The 18,008-nt window shown below is 41.2% G+C and overlaps 1 protein-coding gene across 1 annotated transcript in view; it reads right to left on the bottom strand.

The window, feature by feature from the left end:
* FOXP2 (forkhead box P2) overlaps positions 1-18,008 on the bottom strand; it is a 659,870-nt gene that overhangs the window by 63,326 nt on the left and 578,536 nt on the right. The window contains exons 6-9 of the mRNA XM_074984096.1: positions 6,275-6,412; positions 5,258-5,308; positions 4,928-5,107; positions 2,837-2,990 (exon numbers count right to left, since the gene is read on the bottom strand). Of these exons, the coding sequence (XP_074840197.1) occupies positions 2,837-2,990; positions 4,928-5,107; positions 5,258-5,308; positions 6,275-6,412 (523 nt within the window). The remainder of the gene's footprint in view (positions 1-2,836; positions 2,991-4,927; positions 5,108-5,257; positions 5,309-6,274; positions 6,413-18,008) is intronic.

The raw sequence follows: 18,008 nt of genomic DNA, 5'->3' as shown, positions 1-18,008 counted from the left end.
AAATTACACAATTTCCCATAAACCGGGCATCTTGATTTTTAGCTGGCCCTACATCTAATCACTTGGTTCTGCTTACTTGGATATAAGAGCATGAAAATCCTTCTGGAGTCTCTTGTGGGCAGGCACAGCACTGTCTCATTTTCCCTCACCTAGGGTGCACCTACACTAGCCAGCTACTTCGAAGTAGCTGGCACAACGTCGAAATAGCATGTGTCGCATCTACACAAGCCTTGTGCTATTTTGACGTTGAAATCTACATTAGGCGGTGAGATGTCAAAATCGCTATTCCCATCCGAAGATAGGAATAGCACCCTACTTCGACGTTCAATGTCTAAGTAGGGTGTGTGTCGACGATCCATGACCCACTACTTTCAAATCGTGGGGTCCTCCATGGTGGCCATCAGCTGAGGGGTTGAGAGATGCTCTGTCCAGCCCCTGCAGGGCTTGATGGTCACCGTGTGCAGCAGCCCCTTAGCCCAGGGCTTCTGGCTGCTGCTGCTGCAGCTGAGGGTCCACGCTGCATGCACAGGGTCTGCAACTGGTTGTCGGCTCTGTGGATCTTGTGCTGTGCAGGGCAAGTATGTGGGGGAGGGCCCTTTAAGGGAGCATCTTGGGGCTTTGCTGGCCCCTTATTTTGATGGGGAGCACTTGTGTGTGTGGATGCTCCACATTTCCTTCCAGGGCCGCTCCTTTCGATGTTCCCCCTCGCTACTTCGACATTGAACGTCGATGGCACCAGCCCTAGAGGACGTGTAGACGATACGTGTCGAAGTAGCCTATTTCAATGTCCTTACTTCGAAATAGGCTACTTCGACATAGTGTGCTAGCGTAGACGTAGCCCTAGAATAGAAATAAGTGCAGGCCAGCCTTTCTATATTAAAAAGCTCCCTGGGCAGAAAAGGATAATGTGAAAACAAACAAAACCATCAGTCATCTATTGCCCCATAAAACTCTTGGCCCCTGGGTTAATCAGCCTCAGAGTACTCTCAGGCTCAACTCCCTGTTTAGAGTTTGGGCACCTGGTATGCATTCAGCTGGATACCCTTCCTTAAACTCTACTGCTGTTTGCTGGAACAGTCCCTACTAGCTCTCTAGGAGGTTCCACACCTAGTTTGTTCTTCTGGGCTCCAGTCCCTTGCTTGGGAACACCTTCTCTCTGGTCTTGTTCTTCTCTCCACGGAGATGTTACTTGCTACCTAACTCCCCTGAAGAGACAAGGTAGGCTGGTGTTTGATCCCTGCAAGTCAGTGCTCTGTGACATGGAGGTTTAAGTAAAATGCCAAATAGCCAAAACACAAGATTCACAATTAAATTGAGACATCTGATAATCCTGAAACATTATACTGAAGTCATCACTTATCCCTCATTGATCCTGCCCCATTTTGTCTGTATCAAGTATACCTACCCTTCCCCGCACTCTCCCCTCACCCTTGCGCTCATCTAACTTCCAAGTCTCCAATCTTATGATCTGGATAAACCCTTATGTCTAAGTAGAGTCACACATAAATCAAACAGACTCTTCTTGGACACAGACCACACAGGAGTGATTGAAGGATCAGGGTTCTAAAAAGCCGATACAGTAAACCCTTTCATATTTGGCATCCCTGGTTCTGAAAAAGGTTGCTGGATATTCAAATATTCTGGATACTAGAGAGGTATCCCTAGCAATGGATGACACTAAAGAAAACCAAGATTAGATATTAAGAAACAAACAAAACGCATGCACAGTACTTTATTTACCAACAAGAATATTATTGTACACTGTAAATTTGTATTTGCTTTATTTATTGTATTTACTTTCACTATACTATAGTTATGGAAAATGTAACCAATACTTACTTATGGTTAAAAAGCCAGTAATCTGAGAGTTCCTAATGAATGAATGCTGGATATTAAAGAGTTTACTGTATTATATAAATTTACTTGAAAGAGACCTCAAACTCATCTCTGTTCTGTAATGTGAGCAAAAAACTAAAATTATGTGCCACAAAGGTAACAGCAGAATAGAGTTCTTATCTGAAATCTTTGGCCTTCCTTTTTAAAGCTCACGGTATTTACTCCTACAGCAAAGTTAACTTTCCTGTATCTTAGTACTCTTTTCTCTTAACTAAATACATAATCATTTATGTATTAGTGCCAGTGGCATTTTTTTATTAACATGTTGCATTGAGAAATCTTGGTCCCAATGCAAAGGGTTAAAGAACATTTTCCAAAACTATCCTGCCCTTGCAATTATATGTATGTCACAATTCTGCATTAGCGCTATAAGAATTGTCATATTTAAGGTTTTCAAAAGATTTGTGAGGAAAAGGAATCCTGAGATATAAAGATCTGCTCCCACAATTTCCAGCAAATAACCAGGAATTTAGCATTAAACAAATTTTTAAATTACAGAAAATACACTCCTGGTTTGTTTGTTTTTTTTTAAATTAAGTTTGGAAGCAGCCATTTTACATCAATTGCCTCTATCTCATGTATCTGTTCACTTATGTTAAATGGAGTGATCACTTTCTCACCAAGTCAGTTTTCTGCAATTTCTCAGTGTAAATCAATGGTGCCTGAATTATGTTGCATTTAGAAACTGTTTTCAGCATATAAGACTAATAAATATGCATTTATACCTCAGAAAAACCATTCAAAAAGCAGATATCTATAGTAAAAAGCATGTAGTAAAATTTATCAGCCTCAAGAAAACTAGGTAGTGAAATAATATTAACAATCACAGCTTATAATTGAAGTAAAATTTAAATGCCATTAAAGGTAACTTCTGAAGTTCAGGCCAAAATGGACTGATATAAGTGGTGAATCTGAACTAAGTTGAATCATGTTTCTGTACCTTGTGGCAGAGACTGGACAGGAAGAGCAGACTGGCCAGGTGGGATGGAAATGAGTCCCTGACGCTGAAGATTCAGCAGATGTTGCTGCTGCTGGAGTTGTTGCATCTGGAGGAGCTGCTGCTGGAAGACAAGCTGCTGGGCTGCCAACTGCTGCTGCTTGGAAAAAAAACAACAAACACCACAGCAGAGAATAAAGTCTGTCATGAAGGCTTCAAGAAGACAATGTAAACTTGACTCGTTTCCCCTTTAATCTCAGTTATTAAATAATAATGTTATTTGTAGAATACTAGACAGGGGAAGCATTTGAAATTTTCTATTTTTTTATTCCAAACTACTAAATTGTTAGGGGAAAAAAGCAAAATACAATTAATAATACACTGCAGAACAGGGTCAAGAGAAAGTAGACAACAGCTGTCCAGAAATAAAAAAACACCAAAACCCACAGCTCATGGCAGATGATAACAAATATATCTATGCTAAAAGCGTAACAGTTTGTGATTCAACTGTTTCATTCAGTTTTTCCGACTGAATAAGTTTGGTCTGCAGCAGCCGAATGTGGTCTCCAGTGATCTATTAGTAAACTGGGATGTAGCTTTCATTTCACTGGCCTGTTAGCACACTCTCCCCTCTTGTTGGAGGATATTAAAACCAGTACCATACTCAAGACAAAGAAGTGCCCTATTATAAGTAAAAGTCTAACTTTCAGTTTTGTGAGGCATTACAAGACAAACTGGAGTTTTTTAGACTCCAGGGGTATAAGAAGGCAGTCACATGTCAGAGGAAGACAAGCTGCAATGGAAGACCTTTCCTTTTTAGTTTGGGGAAAAGAGAAACTTCTGATGCGCTCACTGGAAAACAGACTGCATAATGGAGCAAGTCATGTGGATTGCCCAGAGCCTCGGGAGAAATAAGGGAGCAATTTCTATTCCGTAGTTGATGGCTGTCTGAAATTCTATTCACAAATCCAAACAGAAACAAAGCCTCAGGAGGTCAGAACAGTTTCCTGTACGTTTGCATAATGGGCAGCTGGAAGACAACGTCTAGGATACCTGCTGATCAATTTAACTACTTCAACATGTTTTGTTTGTGTTATGTTTATATTTGATGCCGTTTGCTGACAAGTGCAAGCTAGGCCTGAGAAGCCAGCTTGTCAGGTTGATTTATGAGCACATCAAACTGTAACTTTCTCCTCGCCACTCCAAATCTACAGCAGCAGTTCATTAATCAGGGGCCTGTGACTTTGAAATCGGTGCTCCACCATTTTTTTAAACAATGGGCTAAATTTGCATGCTCTCTGAGCTGTACCACAGAGGAAAGTAAGGCCCCCTCAACAACTTAGATCCTCTGTGAATACAAGATAATCAGTACTCTGTCCACCACACAGTTTGTGCTTTCTACATTGTGCTTCATTAGTGAATGGTAGATGACAGCAGCGCTGGGTTGTAATCCTCAAATCCCATACTTCATAGAAAGGATGAGGGGAGTGGGAGAGTTCTCCTGGCACTGTTATTAATCTCAGGGAAGAACTACGAGAATACATGTTTGATAGGAAGACTCTCACCATGAAAAGACGTACAACTATTCTTATCCCTTTTACAACCTTTTTCAAGCCCAAACACTTATGCATTGATCCCTGTGTCTACACATGCCCCTTCCTTTCAAAAGGGGCATGCTAATGAGTGGGTTCAAAAGATGCTAATGAGGTGCTGCAATGAATATGCAGTGCCTCATTAGCATAATGGCGGCTGCGGCAATTCGAAAGTGCAGCTTCTTGAATTGCGCGCCACCTGGGGAGACAGGAGTTTCCGAAAGGACCCCCCCAAGTTTTCAAAAGCCCTTCTTCCTATCTGGGGATCGGAAGAAGGGCTTTCGAAAACTGGGGGGGGTCCTTTCGGAAGGTCCTGTCTCCACGGGTGGCACACGATTCGAAAAGCCGCATTTTTGAATCGCCATGGCTGCCATTATGTTAATGAGGTGATGCATATTCATTGCAATGCCTCATTAGCATCTTTCAAACCCGCTCATTAACATGCCCCTTTCGAAAGGAAGGGGCACATGTAGACCCAGCCGGTGAGTTTCACAGATCTTACCTCTTTTGCTTGCTTTCCTGGATGCTGCTGTTGCTGCTGCTGCTGCTGCTGCTGCTGTTGTTGTTGCTGTTGTTGCTGCTGCTGCTGCTGCTGTTGCTGCTGCTGCTGCTGTTGCTGCTGCTGCAAAAGCTGAAGATGTAACTGCTCTTGCTGTTTCTTGTAAAACTCTTGTAGTTGTTGCTGAATAAACCATTTTGACTTTAATAAATAAAGGCAAAAGTTTCACGAATTATAAATCTCCTAAACTCTTCTAGACTGGCATACGGTAGAGCAGCCATTAAGATTCACCTCACAACAAAAAAACGTGTTTGAAGAGGCAGATCTACATACACTTTTTCCCATGCTGGCTCTGAAATTTTCCAATGAAGATTCCAAAATATCCTAAACAGAAGGGCATAGAAAACCTGTATTCTACAGGGAATGAGGCACAGCCCAATTAACTCCCCAGATTATTACACCAAAATTCCTCATATGTCCAATGTAACAAACTGGAAGGTGTCTGCTACCCCTTGCAAGAAGTCAGTTAGATCAAACAAAATCGTCTGTTTCTTATGGAAAAACGGTGATTAATCTGTCACCCTGGGCAGCAGGATGCCAGATTTACAATCAAAAGTGAATTGCATGTATTGATCAAAGTGTTTAAAAATGAAAGATATAAGATTAACAAACACATTATTTTCCTCTATCATGATTAAGAATACACCCAGAATATAGTTTAAATTATGCTCTGTGTTATACTGATGTACCGAGCACTGACACTGTTTTTATTGTAAGGATGTACTTTCATGGATTCATGGTTTAGCTATCAGGTTTTGTGCTCAGGGAAATGCAGTCATCCCTCCTCTTTCCAATCTCTATTGGAACAACTTTTTGGAAGAAAAATAAATAAACAAAAGGAATTACTTTCACCTTTAATGAAAGAAGCTGGTAAGTTCAAATTTCATAACCACATTCCACTTACATGACTAAAAGGAGTAGTAAAGTGTTAAGAATTTTAAAGAAACAATTATCTACCAGTCTGTTTACACTTCCTTTGGCAAGCCTGCAATTCAAATGTGCCTAAGCACTCGAAAATTTAAATAGTGATTTGCTCAGTGCTCATAACGCATCTGCCACTGATGTTGTGTTACACACAGTATTTAATATTTCAAAGTTGCCTGTAGATTGACACGTTTTTGTAGTCACGTGAAGAAATCTGAAGATGAGGAAGTTGCACATTCATTTTTTCGTACTTTCTTGAGCAAAGAAATATGAAATACCAGAAAATCAGACCTTTTCAAGCACAGCTAATACCTAAGAAAATTCCTTGGGTAATGGTAACAGTCCGAAGCAGGTAACCCACATTACCTGCTGTAACATAACTGCTTGTTGCTGTTGAAGAAGTGCTTGAAGCTGCTGGGGAGACAACACTTGCTGCTGGAGAATCTGCTGCATTTGCTGAGGGGTGATCACCTGGGGAGTCATCATGGCCACTGACACAGGCACCTGCACAGAGGAAGGCAGATATCATCATCAAATACATTTAGCTCATCTGCGTCACAGCTGTAGGTCTTATTCTTTATTTTGTACCAAAGATGGACCATAATTTTTATATAGTATTTAACACTGTAAAGTTCCAGTCTCAGTAAGAATCTTTTCTTTTAAGACCACAGTTCTGTGGCACTCTATTTCCAGAGGCATCAGATCTGATCAGGCTCAAGCTTTATGTTTCACATCTCTTATGTATTACTGCAAGAGATTTAAACATTGGCTAGAGTAAATGTGTATTTAAAAATAAATGATCACATGGTAGGGCTCTCAACACTTCATAATCAATCATCTTACCAAGTGTCATAATGTTACGCAGAGAAAAAAACCTATTGAGACTGTTCCAAAAGATAGGACTAAAACAAACATAAAAAATTAAGCATCTGAAAGCAACACAGATATATCTTACACAATATGGATATCCAGACTAGCAAAACATATGTACAGTGCTTTATTTTAAATACAAGAAAACCTCTCTTGTTAGGTTTGTTCTTTTAGTAAGCGTTGACTTGTATCAGAAAAACAACAGCATAGATATAAAACAAGGGACATTATCTTAGAATCCGAGCCTCACTAGACAAACTGTATTTTCCCTCATATTTCCTGATTTAATATCCAAAACTTGGAAATCTTCACGTAAGCCAACTGAAAGTTTGTCCCTTAAACTCTGGGGGAATGTTTCTCTTCAAGATTCTTTTGTGGTTATCACTTTCTTTTCTCAATACTGTGCAATGAGAATGAGTGGGGGTGTTTGTGTCAGTTTGTCATAGAGAGAAAGAGGGAGAAGCAAACAGTAAGGGTGTGTACTTGTGTGATAGAGAAATCTTGTATAAGAACCTGAGATATGTGCTCAGTGTCTGCTGCAGATACACTATCTAAAGCCACATTACTTCAACTACCTAGTATATAATCAAAGAGCTTGTCACTGTGTCACGTTTGCCACCTTTGAGAAAGCAATCAGTTTTGCTCTCAACAATTCACTTTTGCTGTAAATAAAAGTAATCATTAATACAAATTTTTTTTCCCATACGTACTCAGGATATCATGGTACTTTGCAAAGTAACAAAGATTATTATTACTATTAACAGAATGAATCCCAAATGTGCCATAATGATCAACACCTATATCACAAATCTGGTAAAATAATCTGAGGAAAATGATGGCTGTGTACAAAACCAAAACTTGCAAAGAAAGTGGAAATGGAATGAATATGTTATTCGGAACTTTGAATTTATGAAATAATACAGTGTAACTACCACAATATATCCAATAGCAAACAAAATATCATTTGTTCATATTTGTGTTGGTCACATAAACTTTGATCTTAACAGGTTGAACGTCACACTTGATAAACTACGGTAATGCAATGTACAGAATTGAACTATACATGTATTATTATGTGAGTTAAAAATCGGATAGTTCATTATTCAAAGATTGAAAGATCTTCAGGGAACAGAAGCTGTCTTTGTGAAGTGCCTTAGCATATATTGGTGTTCAGAAAACAACAACTTCACAGTCTTGGAGTGCTATGCTTTCCAACTGTTTATTGTAAAGTAGCATATTAGCCTTCCCGCTGCTTAATTCCTGATATTGGGGTTAAGATGTGGATGGAACTGGCTCTCAGGAGATCTGGGTTCAATTTCAAGCTCTGCCCAGGTGTAATTGGGGAAATCTCCAAATCAGTGTTTCCCAGTACTATTTGACCACGGAACCCTTTTAAACTGGAAAGAATTTAGTGGAACCCCATTCCCAGGCTCTACTCCCTTGGCCCCTGAACCCGCCCCCCATCTCCAGGCTTCACCAATCTCAGCCCTCAGCCCCCAAATCCGCCCCCTTATTCCCAAGCTTTACCCCCACAACCTGCAAACCTGCCCTCCCAGCCCAGACTTAACTCCTCTCAGCCTGTCCCCCCATCCTCACGATTAACCTGCCTCAGCCCCAAACCAGCCCCCCAGACTAGCCCATCTGTGGCGCTGGCTGAGAAACCTACGCCAGGTACCCACATCTGCCCAGTGGAAGTAGGGCTGGCATGGAGGTTTTCCACTGGCAGCGGTGAGCTGAGCCATGCCTATCAGAGGGGTGTGGCCACTTGGGTAGCAGGGTGAGAGAGGGGCTCTCTGAGGCTCCCTGCCCTGCCGCTGATGAAACAATGGAGCTAAAGTTAGTTCAGCTGACTTCTGGGTCCATTCGTCTCACACTAGAGTTGGCTTTGTAGAGGTACTGTGTCGTGATAAAGCTGTCATGACCACTTTCTTTGCAATCAGGCACAGCAGTTGGAGCCAGAATCCACAGACATCAGACAGGAATTAAGAGGTGATAGGTCAGGTTTCAGAGGCTGGAGACAACTGGAGGTCAGGAGCTACAAGTCAGATGCAAGGAATGAAGCCAGATTGGGATGCCAAAAAATGGAGGTTCAGTAGGAGGAATTTGCACAGTCCACAACAGGGGTGGAAGTTAGAGCTGGGTTTCTTAAACTTTTTGACATCCCAGAATACCGAGCTATAATATTTTTCACGTGGCAAACCTATGGAAATATTCTTTAAAAATTTGTCAACCCTCAGCCCCCCCAAAAAATGTTCTAAAACAACCTAGCAACATATACAGAGAGAACAAAATGAAGTTATTTAGCCAGGTATCATAGCCATGAAGTAACATTGTAACTGGGCTTAATAACAGAAAATATATATCATCAGTGTCTGATATCAAAAAAGTGTCAAACTTGTGGCACATCTGTGAGTTGTTAATAGAACACCAGTGTTCCATGGAACATCGTTTAAGAAACACTGGTGTAGAAAACGTCCTGTTCCTGCTGCTGGCTTAAGTAAGATCAGCAGGTGAAGCAGCTGCTTTGGGACTTGACCACGCAGATCTCAGGGCTCTCTTTCCCCTTGGCTATCCCAGGCCTTTCTGTTTCCTCTTCTCTTTTTTAAGAGTTGCACCTTTTTTGCTGGCCTTGTTTCCTCTATTGGCTGCTGCTGCTGTGTGCTTGTCTCCATTAGTGGCGGATCTGGCAGTTGCATGGGGGTATAGTCCAGATGTTTGTTTAGTAGGAGAGGTTCTCCTGCCCCCTCTGTCTGAGATCAATATGAAGTGGGTAGGCCCTATTACAGCACCATTCAGGTGCCAGGCATCCCTTCCTTTATCTCTCTCAGGGATGGAGTCCCACCCTTCAACCTCTCTTGGACTGGATCTCAGGAGTACAAGTCCTACCTGTGTTAACATGACCATTCAAACTGTACTTGGTATCTGTGGCTTTTGTAGAAAAACACTTCCTTCTGGGAGCCTGTGATCATCATCAGCACTTGGAAGAGGGGAAAGTGATCAAAAGTAGCCAACATGGATTCACCAGGGGCAAGTCCTGCCTCACCAATCTGATCAGCTTCTATGACGACGTAACAAACTCTGTGGACATGAGGAAGTCAGTGGATGTGATATACCTTGACTTCAGCAAGGCTTTTGATATGGTCTCCCACAACATTCTTGTCCATAAGTTAAGGAAATATGGATTGGATACTTGGACTATAAGAGGGATAGAAATCTGGCTTGATGGTTGGGCCCAACGGGTAGTGGTCAATGGCTCAATATCTGGATGGCAGTCTGTTTCAAGCGGAGTGCTGCAAGGCTCGGTTCTGGGGCCGGTGTTATTCAACATCTTTATTAATGACCTGGATGAGAGACTGGGTTGCACGCTCAGCAAGTTTGCGGATGACACAAAACTAGGAGGAGAGGTAGATACATTGGAGGGTAGAGAGAGAATCCAGAGGGACCTGGATAAATTGGAGGACTGGGCCAAAAGAAATCGGATGCGGTTCAATAAGGAGAAGTGTAGAGTCCTGCACCTGGGGCAGAAGAATCTCAAACATTGTTACAGGCTGGGGACCGACTGGCTCAGCAGCAGTACAATGGAAAGGGACCTAGGGGTTATGGTGGATGAAAGTCTGGATATGAGTAAACAGTGTACCCTTGTAGCCAAGAAAGCTAACGGCATACTGGGGTGCATTAGGAGGAGCATTTCGAGCAGATCTAGAGAAGTAGTTATTCCTCTTTATTTGGCACTGGTGAGGCCACACCTGGAATATTGTGTCCAGTTTTGGGCCCCCCAGTGTAAAAAGCATGTGGATTTGCTAGATCAGGTTCAGCAAAGGGCAACAAAAATGATTAAGGGTCTGGAGCACAAGACCTATGAGGATAGGCTGAGGGATTTGAGCTTGTTTAGTTTACAGAAGAGAAGACTTAGAGGTGATTTAATAGCAGCCTTCAACTTCCTGAAGGGGAGCTCGAAAGAGGAGGGTGAGAAACTGTTCTCAGTGGTGTCAGATGGCAGAACAAGGAGTAATGGTCAGAAGTTGAACAGGGAAAGGTGTAGGTTAGATATTAGGAAAAACTTCTTCACCAGGCGGGTGGTGAAGCATTGGAATGCGTTGCCTAGAGAGGTGGTGGATTCTCCATCCCTTGAGGTTTTTAAGTCCCAGCTGAACAAGGTCCTGGCTAGGATGACTTAGTGGGGGTTGATCCTGCTTGAAGCAGAGGGCTGGACTAGAGGACCTCCTGAGGTCCCTTCCAGCCCTATGATTCTGTGATTCTGTGTGTGAGTATAAAAATGATCACAATAACAAAGAACTATAACAGCCTTGTGTAGAGACACTGGTTGAATTTTTCTGATAAAAGTATTCCAAAATGCTTACTGTAAAATAGAAATGGCAGAGACACAAAACAAACCCACTTACAATAAGTGATATAGTGATACTGAGAAGTGTTGTGATACTTGAAAACGTTGTATCGGCTCATGGGCCTGTTTATTCCAAGCCTATTAAGTCAGAGAGAGAAAACAAACCAGTTTGCAAAAGTTGGTCAGAAAGCCAAATTCAGCCCCGAATTGATAGGAGTTTCAGCTATTTATATCAGGTCAGAATTTGCTTTCGTTGAAGAATTTTGCTTCAGTGCTGCCATCTAAGTTACATAGTCAAACTGAAATGAAAAGGAAGAGAGAAAGGCAGATCCTCGAACAGTTAAACCCCTAAATTAAACCTAGGAAGTATTTCTTTATTGATATATTACCTATATACCAAAGCCAATGTCCACCCACTTATCTATAGTTAAGAAACAAGAGCTGAGAGCTACTGAATATCATGAATCTCATGATAAAGGCATGCAAAATTATTCCATATAGATGTTTCTGTTGTTGTAGAATAGAGTTAAATTTCAAATTGCCAATGAGCCATAGACTTACACTCCTACTGCTTCGCTGGGATGATGCTAGTGCACTGTGTAAGAGTATAAAACACTGGGCAACCAGACCTTTTAGCCTGCAATTATATGTATATTTATTTGCTTTTTCATATCTGTAGTTGTAAGTGTTTCTGAGCTGATTTTTTAAAATTAAATTGAGCCAAATTTTAGCTTCAATAGAAAGAAATCTCAGTTCAGCCAAGTCATGGTCAACAAACCTCCAAAACAAATGCCATGAACTGTTGGAAAAAAGACAATGAGAAGCATATCATACTTCATTTACGTCCATTGTTTGTTATATAGGCTATGTCTACACTAGTACCCCCTTTTGAACGGGGGATGCTAACGAGACACTTCAGAATATGCTAATGAGGCACTGCAATGAATCTGCAGCTCCTCATTAGCATAATGGCGGCTGCAGCACTTTGCAAGTGCCGTTTTTGACTGTGCTCAGCTCGCCTACATGGGGTCCTTTTTGAAAGGACCCCACATGCTTCGAAATGCCCTTATTCCTAAAACCAAATAGGACCCCATGTAGACGAGCCATGCGTGATTGAAAACAGTACTTTCGAAATGCTATGGCTGCCATTATGCTACTGAGGTGCTGCATATTCATTGTGCCTCATTAGCATATCTCGAAGTGTCTCAATATTACCCCCCTTTGAAAGGGTGGTGCTAGTGTACACACAGCCCTAATGTCCTCCCGGTTTCTGAGTTATACTTTAACAGGAGGTTACAGTACAACAAATAATTTTCATATGTTCGGTTCTTTCCAAAATTGTTATTACCACCACTGTACTACCAAAGACTAGCGAAATGAGCTCTCTGGCCACACAAGCAAACTCTGGCTCTGCTGCTTCAGATCTGAATCTAGGATGAAAACTTACATGGCATCTTGAGTTTACGCTATTGCAAAGGAGTCTGATTTTACTTCACTTATCTGTTGTCATGTTATATATGGTAACTGAGATGATGGGAATGATGGTGAGGGATGTGCTGAGTATTTCTGTCATTGTTTGCACATACTATGCAGGTTCTACTGGGCCTGAGGAATGAAAAGTAAAGGGGTATAGTTGGCTACAATATTTAATCTCCCTGCTGATGATTCAACAGATGTCATCCAAAGAGAGCTGCTGCAGCCCATAAGATCATAAGATTCCCCTTCTAGGGTATTTAAGGAAGAGAAGCTACTTTCTCACCTTCCCTGAAACAACAATTGAGGATGATAGTGGTCCCTAATCCCTTTTCCCAATTTGAGGTTGATTGTTTCTTCCAAATTACATGGGGGAAATGTGATCTCAGGACTAAAATACCATCCCTACTACTCTCTGACTGACTACACAGTAGCAACATAGGACACCTGTACAACTCAAATAGTGAGAAGAGGATAAACCCCAGGATGAGGTGTTGCATATTTAGGGATCTCCACAGCTACCAATAACGAGGTTGATTTTCCCTCTCAATCAGTGGTCTGACCGGTTTCCTAAATAGGTGAGTCCTCTTCCCATGGACCATACCTAACTGTTTGGGTTTTGATGACAGGTTTCAGAGGCAGCCAAGTTAGTTGGGGGTGGGGGAGGGGAGTCAGGCCTGTCTTCGTATACAGACAGGCCAACAACCTGAAACAAATACTCCCCACCAACTACACACCACATAACAGAAACACTAACCCAGAGACTAATCCCTGCAACATGCCACCTATACCCATGCATCTACCAGAATGACACTATCATAGGACTTAATCACGAAACATACCACAAAAGGCTCATTTGCCTGCATATCTACTAATGTGATATATGCAATCATTTGCTATCAATGTCCCAGTGCCACGTACACTGGACAAACCAGGCTGTCTCTATGGAACAGAATAAATGGACACAAATCAGCCATGAAAAATGGTAACACTCAAAAACTAGTGGGAAAACATTTAGCCTCCCTGGACACACAGTAAGGGCTTGTCTACACTTGCCCCCAACTTCGAAGGGCTCCACACATGCCGGCGCTTTGAAGTTTGATGCTTTGAAGTTACTGCAGGGGAGAATTAGCCTAATGAAGTGCAGTGTATTCACAGCAGCACTTCATTAGTAATCTTCCATTGCCTTGATTAACATGCCCCCTTTGAAGTTGGGGGCAAGTGTAGACCCAGCCTAACAGATTTGAAAGTTGCCATCCTCAAGCAAAAAACAAAATAAAACAAAAACCTTCAAAAAGGCTGCAACATGAAAAGTGCTGAGCTCGAATTTATATGCAAATTTGACACCATCAGAATGGGTCTGAACAGGGAATGGGAATGGCTCGCTCATTACAGTAAGTAATTTTCCACTTTAGGTATTCTCACCTTCTTATCCACATCCACTCTGACGCTGTGTCTACACCACCTCCCTACTTCGAAGGGAGGATGGTAAGTGGGGTGTTGGGAGTCTATTAATGAAGTGCTGAGCTGCACATACAGCACTTCATTAAGCAAATTCCTCCCTGTGGCAACTCCAAAGTTTTAAACTTCTAAGTGCCAGCTTGCGTGTAGCTGCGGCTCACCCGCCAGTACTTCAAAGTGCCCAGCGGACTTTGAAGTCCCTTTACTCCTCAAAATTTTGAATAGTAAAGGGACTTTGAAGTACCCTGGGCACTTCAAAGTATCAGCAGGTGAGCCGCAGCTACATGTGAGCTGGCACTTAGAAGTTTAAACCTTCAGACTTGCCACAGGGGGAAATTTGCTTAATGAAGTGCTGCATATGCACCAAAGCACTTTATTAATAAACTCCCAACACCCTACTTACCATCTTCCCTTCGAAGTAGGAAGGTAGTGTAGACAAGCCCCTGATTGAACTAGTTCTTATGTAACACTCTCGTCTCCCTATCTCTACCATCTATTTCCTTTTCTTCATGCTTCTCATTGAATTGCAACTCATGAAAACTTACGCCATAATAAAACTGCTAGTCTTTAAGGTGCCACCGGACGCTGTCTTTGAGACTTATATGTCCCAAATGTCATGTAAATTGTTGGTTATGTAAAGCACCACGTTATAAAAAGGTTTTTGAACTTTATGTTTGATGCATTCTTGTTTGCTTAAGCCAAATGAAGAATTTTCTTTTAAGTACAACTGAACAAGTCTGAAGACACAAAGGCTGTGTCTACACTACATTCCCCTTTTGAAAGGGGAATACAAATAAATTATATCAGAAATGCAAACGAGACATGAATTTACATATATTGTGGCTCATTTGCATATTGTCACTCAATCTTGCTTCCAAAACAAACTGTTTTCAAAACAAAAACATCTGTGTAGATGGGGTTCCTTCAAAAACAAAACCCATTTTTGAAGGAATCTCATCTACACTGCTGTTTTTGTTTCAAAAGCAGTCTCTTTGGAAGCTAGATTGCATGAGACTATGCAAATAAGGCATGAGATATGTAAATTCATGCCTCATTTGCATATCTGATCTCACACCTTTGCATTCCCCTTTGGAAAGGGGAATGTAGTGTAGATGCACCCAAAAGCAGACAGGTTTCAGATTTACAAAGCAAGCAAGAAACACTCTAAATAACACTTTCATTAGCAGCTGTGGTTGTATTTTGATAGATATTTATGGCTATGTACATAAAAGATAACTAGTTAACAAGGAGCCATGTGATGGCAGACAATGGTGATGATCACCAAAGAGAGTGGCCAGCACTGTAAGGCTACGTCTACACGTGCAGCCAACATCGAAATAGCTTATTTCGATGTTGCGACATCGAAATAGTCTATTTCGATGAATAACGTCTACACGTCCTCCAGGGCCAGCAACGTCGATGTTCAACTTCGACGTTGCTCAGCCCAACATCGAAATAGGCGCAGCGAGGGAACGTCTACACGTCAAAGTAGCACACATCGAAATAGGGATGCCAGGCACAGCTGCAGACAGGGTCACAGGGCGGACTCAACAGCAAGCCGCTCCCTTAAAGGGCCCCTCCCAGACACAGTTGCACTAAACACCACAAAATACACAGAGCTGACAACTGGTTGCAGACCCTGTGCCTGCAGCATAGATCCCCAGCTGCCGCAGAAGCAGCCAGAAGCCCTGGGCTAAGGGCTGCTGCCCACGGTGACCATAGAGCCCCGCAGGGGCTGGAGAGAGAGCATCTCTCAACCCCCCAGCTGATGGCCACCATGGAGGACCCAGCAATTTCGACGTTGCGGGACGCGGATCGTCTACACGGTCCCTACTTCGACGTTGAACGTCGAAGTAGGGCGCTATTCCTATCTCCTCATGAGGTTAGCGACTTCAACGTCTCGCCGCCTAACGTCGAAGTTAACTTCGAAATAGCGCCTGACGCGTGTAGACGCGACGGGCGCTATTTCGAAGTTGGTGCCGCTACTTCGAAGTAGCGTGCACGTGTAGACGCAGCTTAAGAGTTAGAAAGCTGAAAATCTTTTTGAAGACAAGCAGCTATGCTCCTGCTCCCTCCTTCACCCCCACCCCCTAAATCAGTGTAATGTGCAAGCTGCAGAGACTGGGTCTGCGTATTAGTCATTCCACTCCACCCATAGATGGATAATTCAGGAGTACCCGCAGATTAGAAGAATAGGTAAAAACATTTCACTACCATTCCTAAATACTAAATGGAAATAAGGGAATAAAGCTATAAACCTATAATTTTTTCAGCTGATCTACAAAAAGCAACATTCCTTGTGCTATGAACAGACCTTTTTCAGTCACAAGACACAATAACTTCCAGAAGCCTTAACCTTCCACAGTTATTTGATAAGAAAGAGTTTTGATATCCTACATTTCTAATTTTTGAAGGGCAAACTGATTCAATTCTGATTAAAAAAGTGATCTAGTAAATGCACAGTGATTATTTTTTTACCTCCAATTTTGTTTTCTGTTTGAAATAATAAGAACAAAATAGAAACACAATATTTCACTGTGCTTTCCAGCAGAGGATCTCCAAGTGATTTACAAACATTAAGGCTCTCAAAATCATTGCAAAGTAGTGAACTATGATTTTTACATTGCAGATGGAAAAACTGAATTAAAATGATTCACCTAAGGTCATATGGCATTTCAGTGGCAGAGCTGCAAACTGAACCTTAGCAGTTCTTATTTCAAGTCCCCAGATCTAAAGTGTAAATAATACACTCTCTCTCTACAGCTTAATGGGAAGTTTACAAGGTTAAATATTTAACAAAAAAACCTTCTCTTACCTCCCCACTAAATATTGTCATATATATGTGCCAGTTTCTACAAGTACTTTCACATACGCACAGGAATAGAATTATGCATCTGTGTGTTTGCAGGACTGGGCTCTTGAGAAGCAAACATGTTAGACCCATTACCTTATTTTAAAAGAAGGAACTATTGCATGCACAACATTCCCCTTCTCATTTTAGCTACATGACAAACTCTAGCATAATGATAAACTTTCACAATCTTTATTCATTTTACAGTATTAAAAAATCCTGACAAAGAACTGAGTGGTATATGTGAGCTTTTTATTAACTAGTGAACAGAAATATTTAAATATGGATAATTAGTGAACAGGAATAGTTAAAGATGGATAATACATTTGGCTTAATTTTATACATCTTTTTAGTCAGATATTATTAATGTTTTTGAAGTGTCTTGAAAAGATAAATCAGTATGTAAATATGTACTAGGTATGATTATGTTAACATACAAGCAATACTGGAAGACATAAAACTAAAAGTATAAATAAAAATACAACCTCTGGATATCACAATTCATATTTGCAAAGTTTACACTGGAGTTTAAATAATTATTACTAATCTATTTAATACAAGAGAGTGAGTTTTTCGTATGTAATTATTGTTTATATAACTTTATTTTTTCTGCGTTTTTTGTCAGATAGTTCTCCAATTACATGCAAACATTTTAGGAAAGATTAAAGTAATTTCTGTTTACAGCTAGTGGAAAACAAGCTGTTCATACTCTTGTTGTAGTAGAGATTATAGGTGATATATAATATGCTAGACCATATGTTTGAAGGCCAAAAATGCAACTTCTAATCTCACTCTGACTAATCAAACTGCTCAGATTATTTTACATACATCTTTGGTTTAGGCCTTGACATGCCCTTGTTTTTCTTTCTTCTCAAAGCTAAAGTTCCTCTCTTTGATTAGCTGAAACATTTGCATGGTCACTACACATTTTTCATTTTATAAATCATTATGCATTAGCAGTCTTGATCGCCTAGCTTGACTAATCCTGATGAACTGAAATCACAGCTGAAGGTCAAACTCCATCCCACTGCACATTCATATTCAAACAAATCTGCACCATTGTTCATTAGACTCCTAAAATCATTGAAAAGAAGTTACTG

Source organism: Carettochelys insculpta, chromosome 1 (assembly GCF_033958435.1).
Source record: "Carettochelys insculpta isolate YL-2023 chromosome 1, ASM3395843v1, whole genome shotgun sequence".
Taxonomy (NCBI): domain Eukaryota; kingdom Metazoa; phylum Chordata; order Testudines; family Carettochelyidae; genus Carettochelys; species Carettochelys insculpta.
The sequence above is the reverse complement of the archived record's forward strand: the minus strand, read 5'-3'. Positions and strand labels throughout refer to the sequence as shown.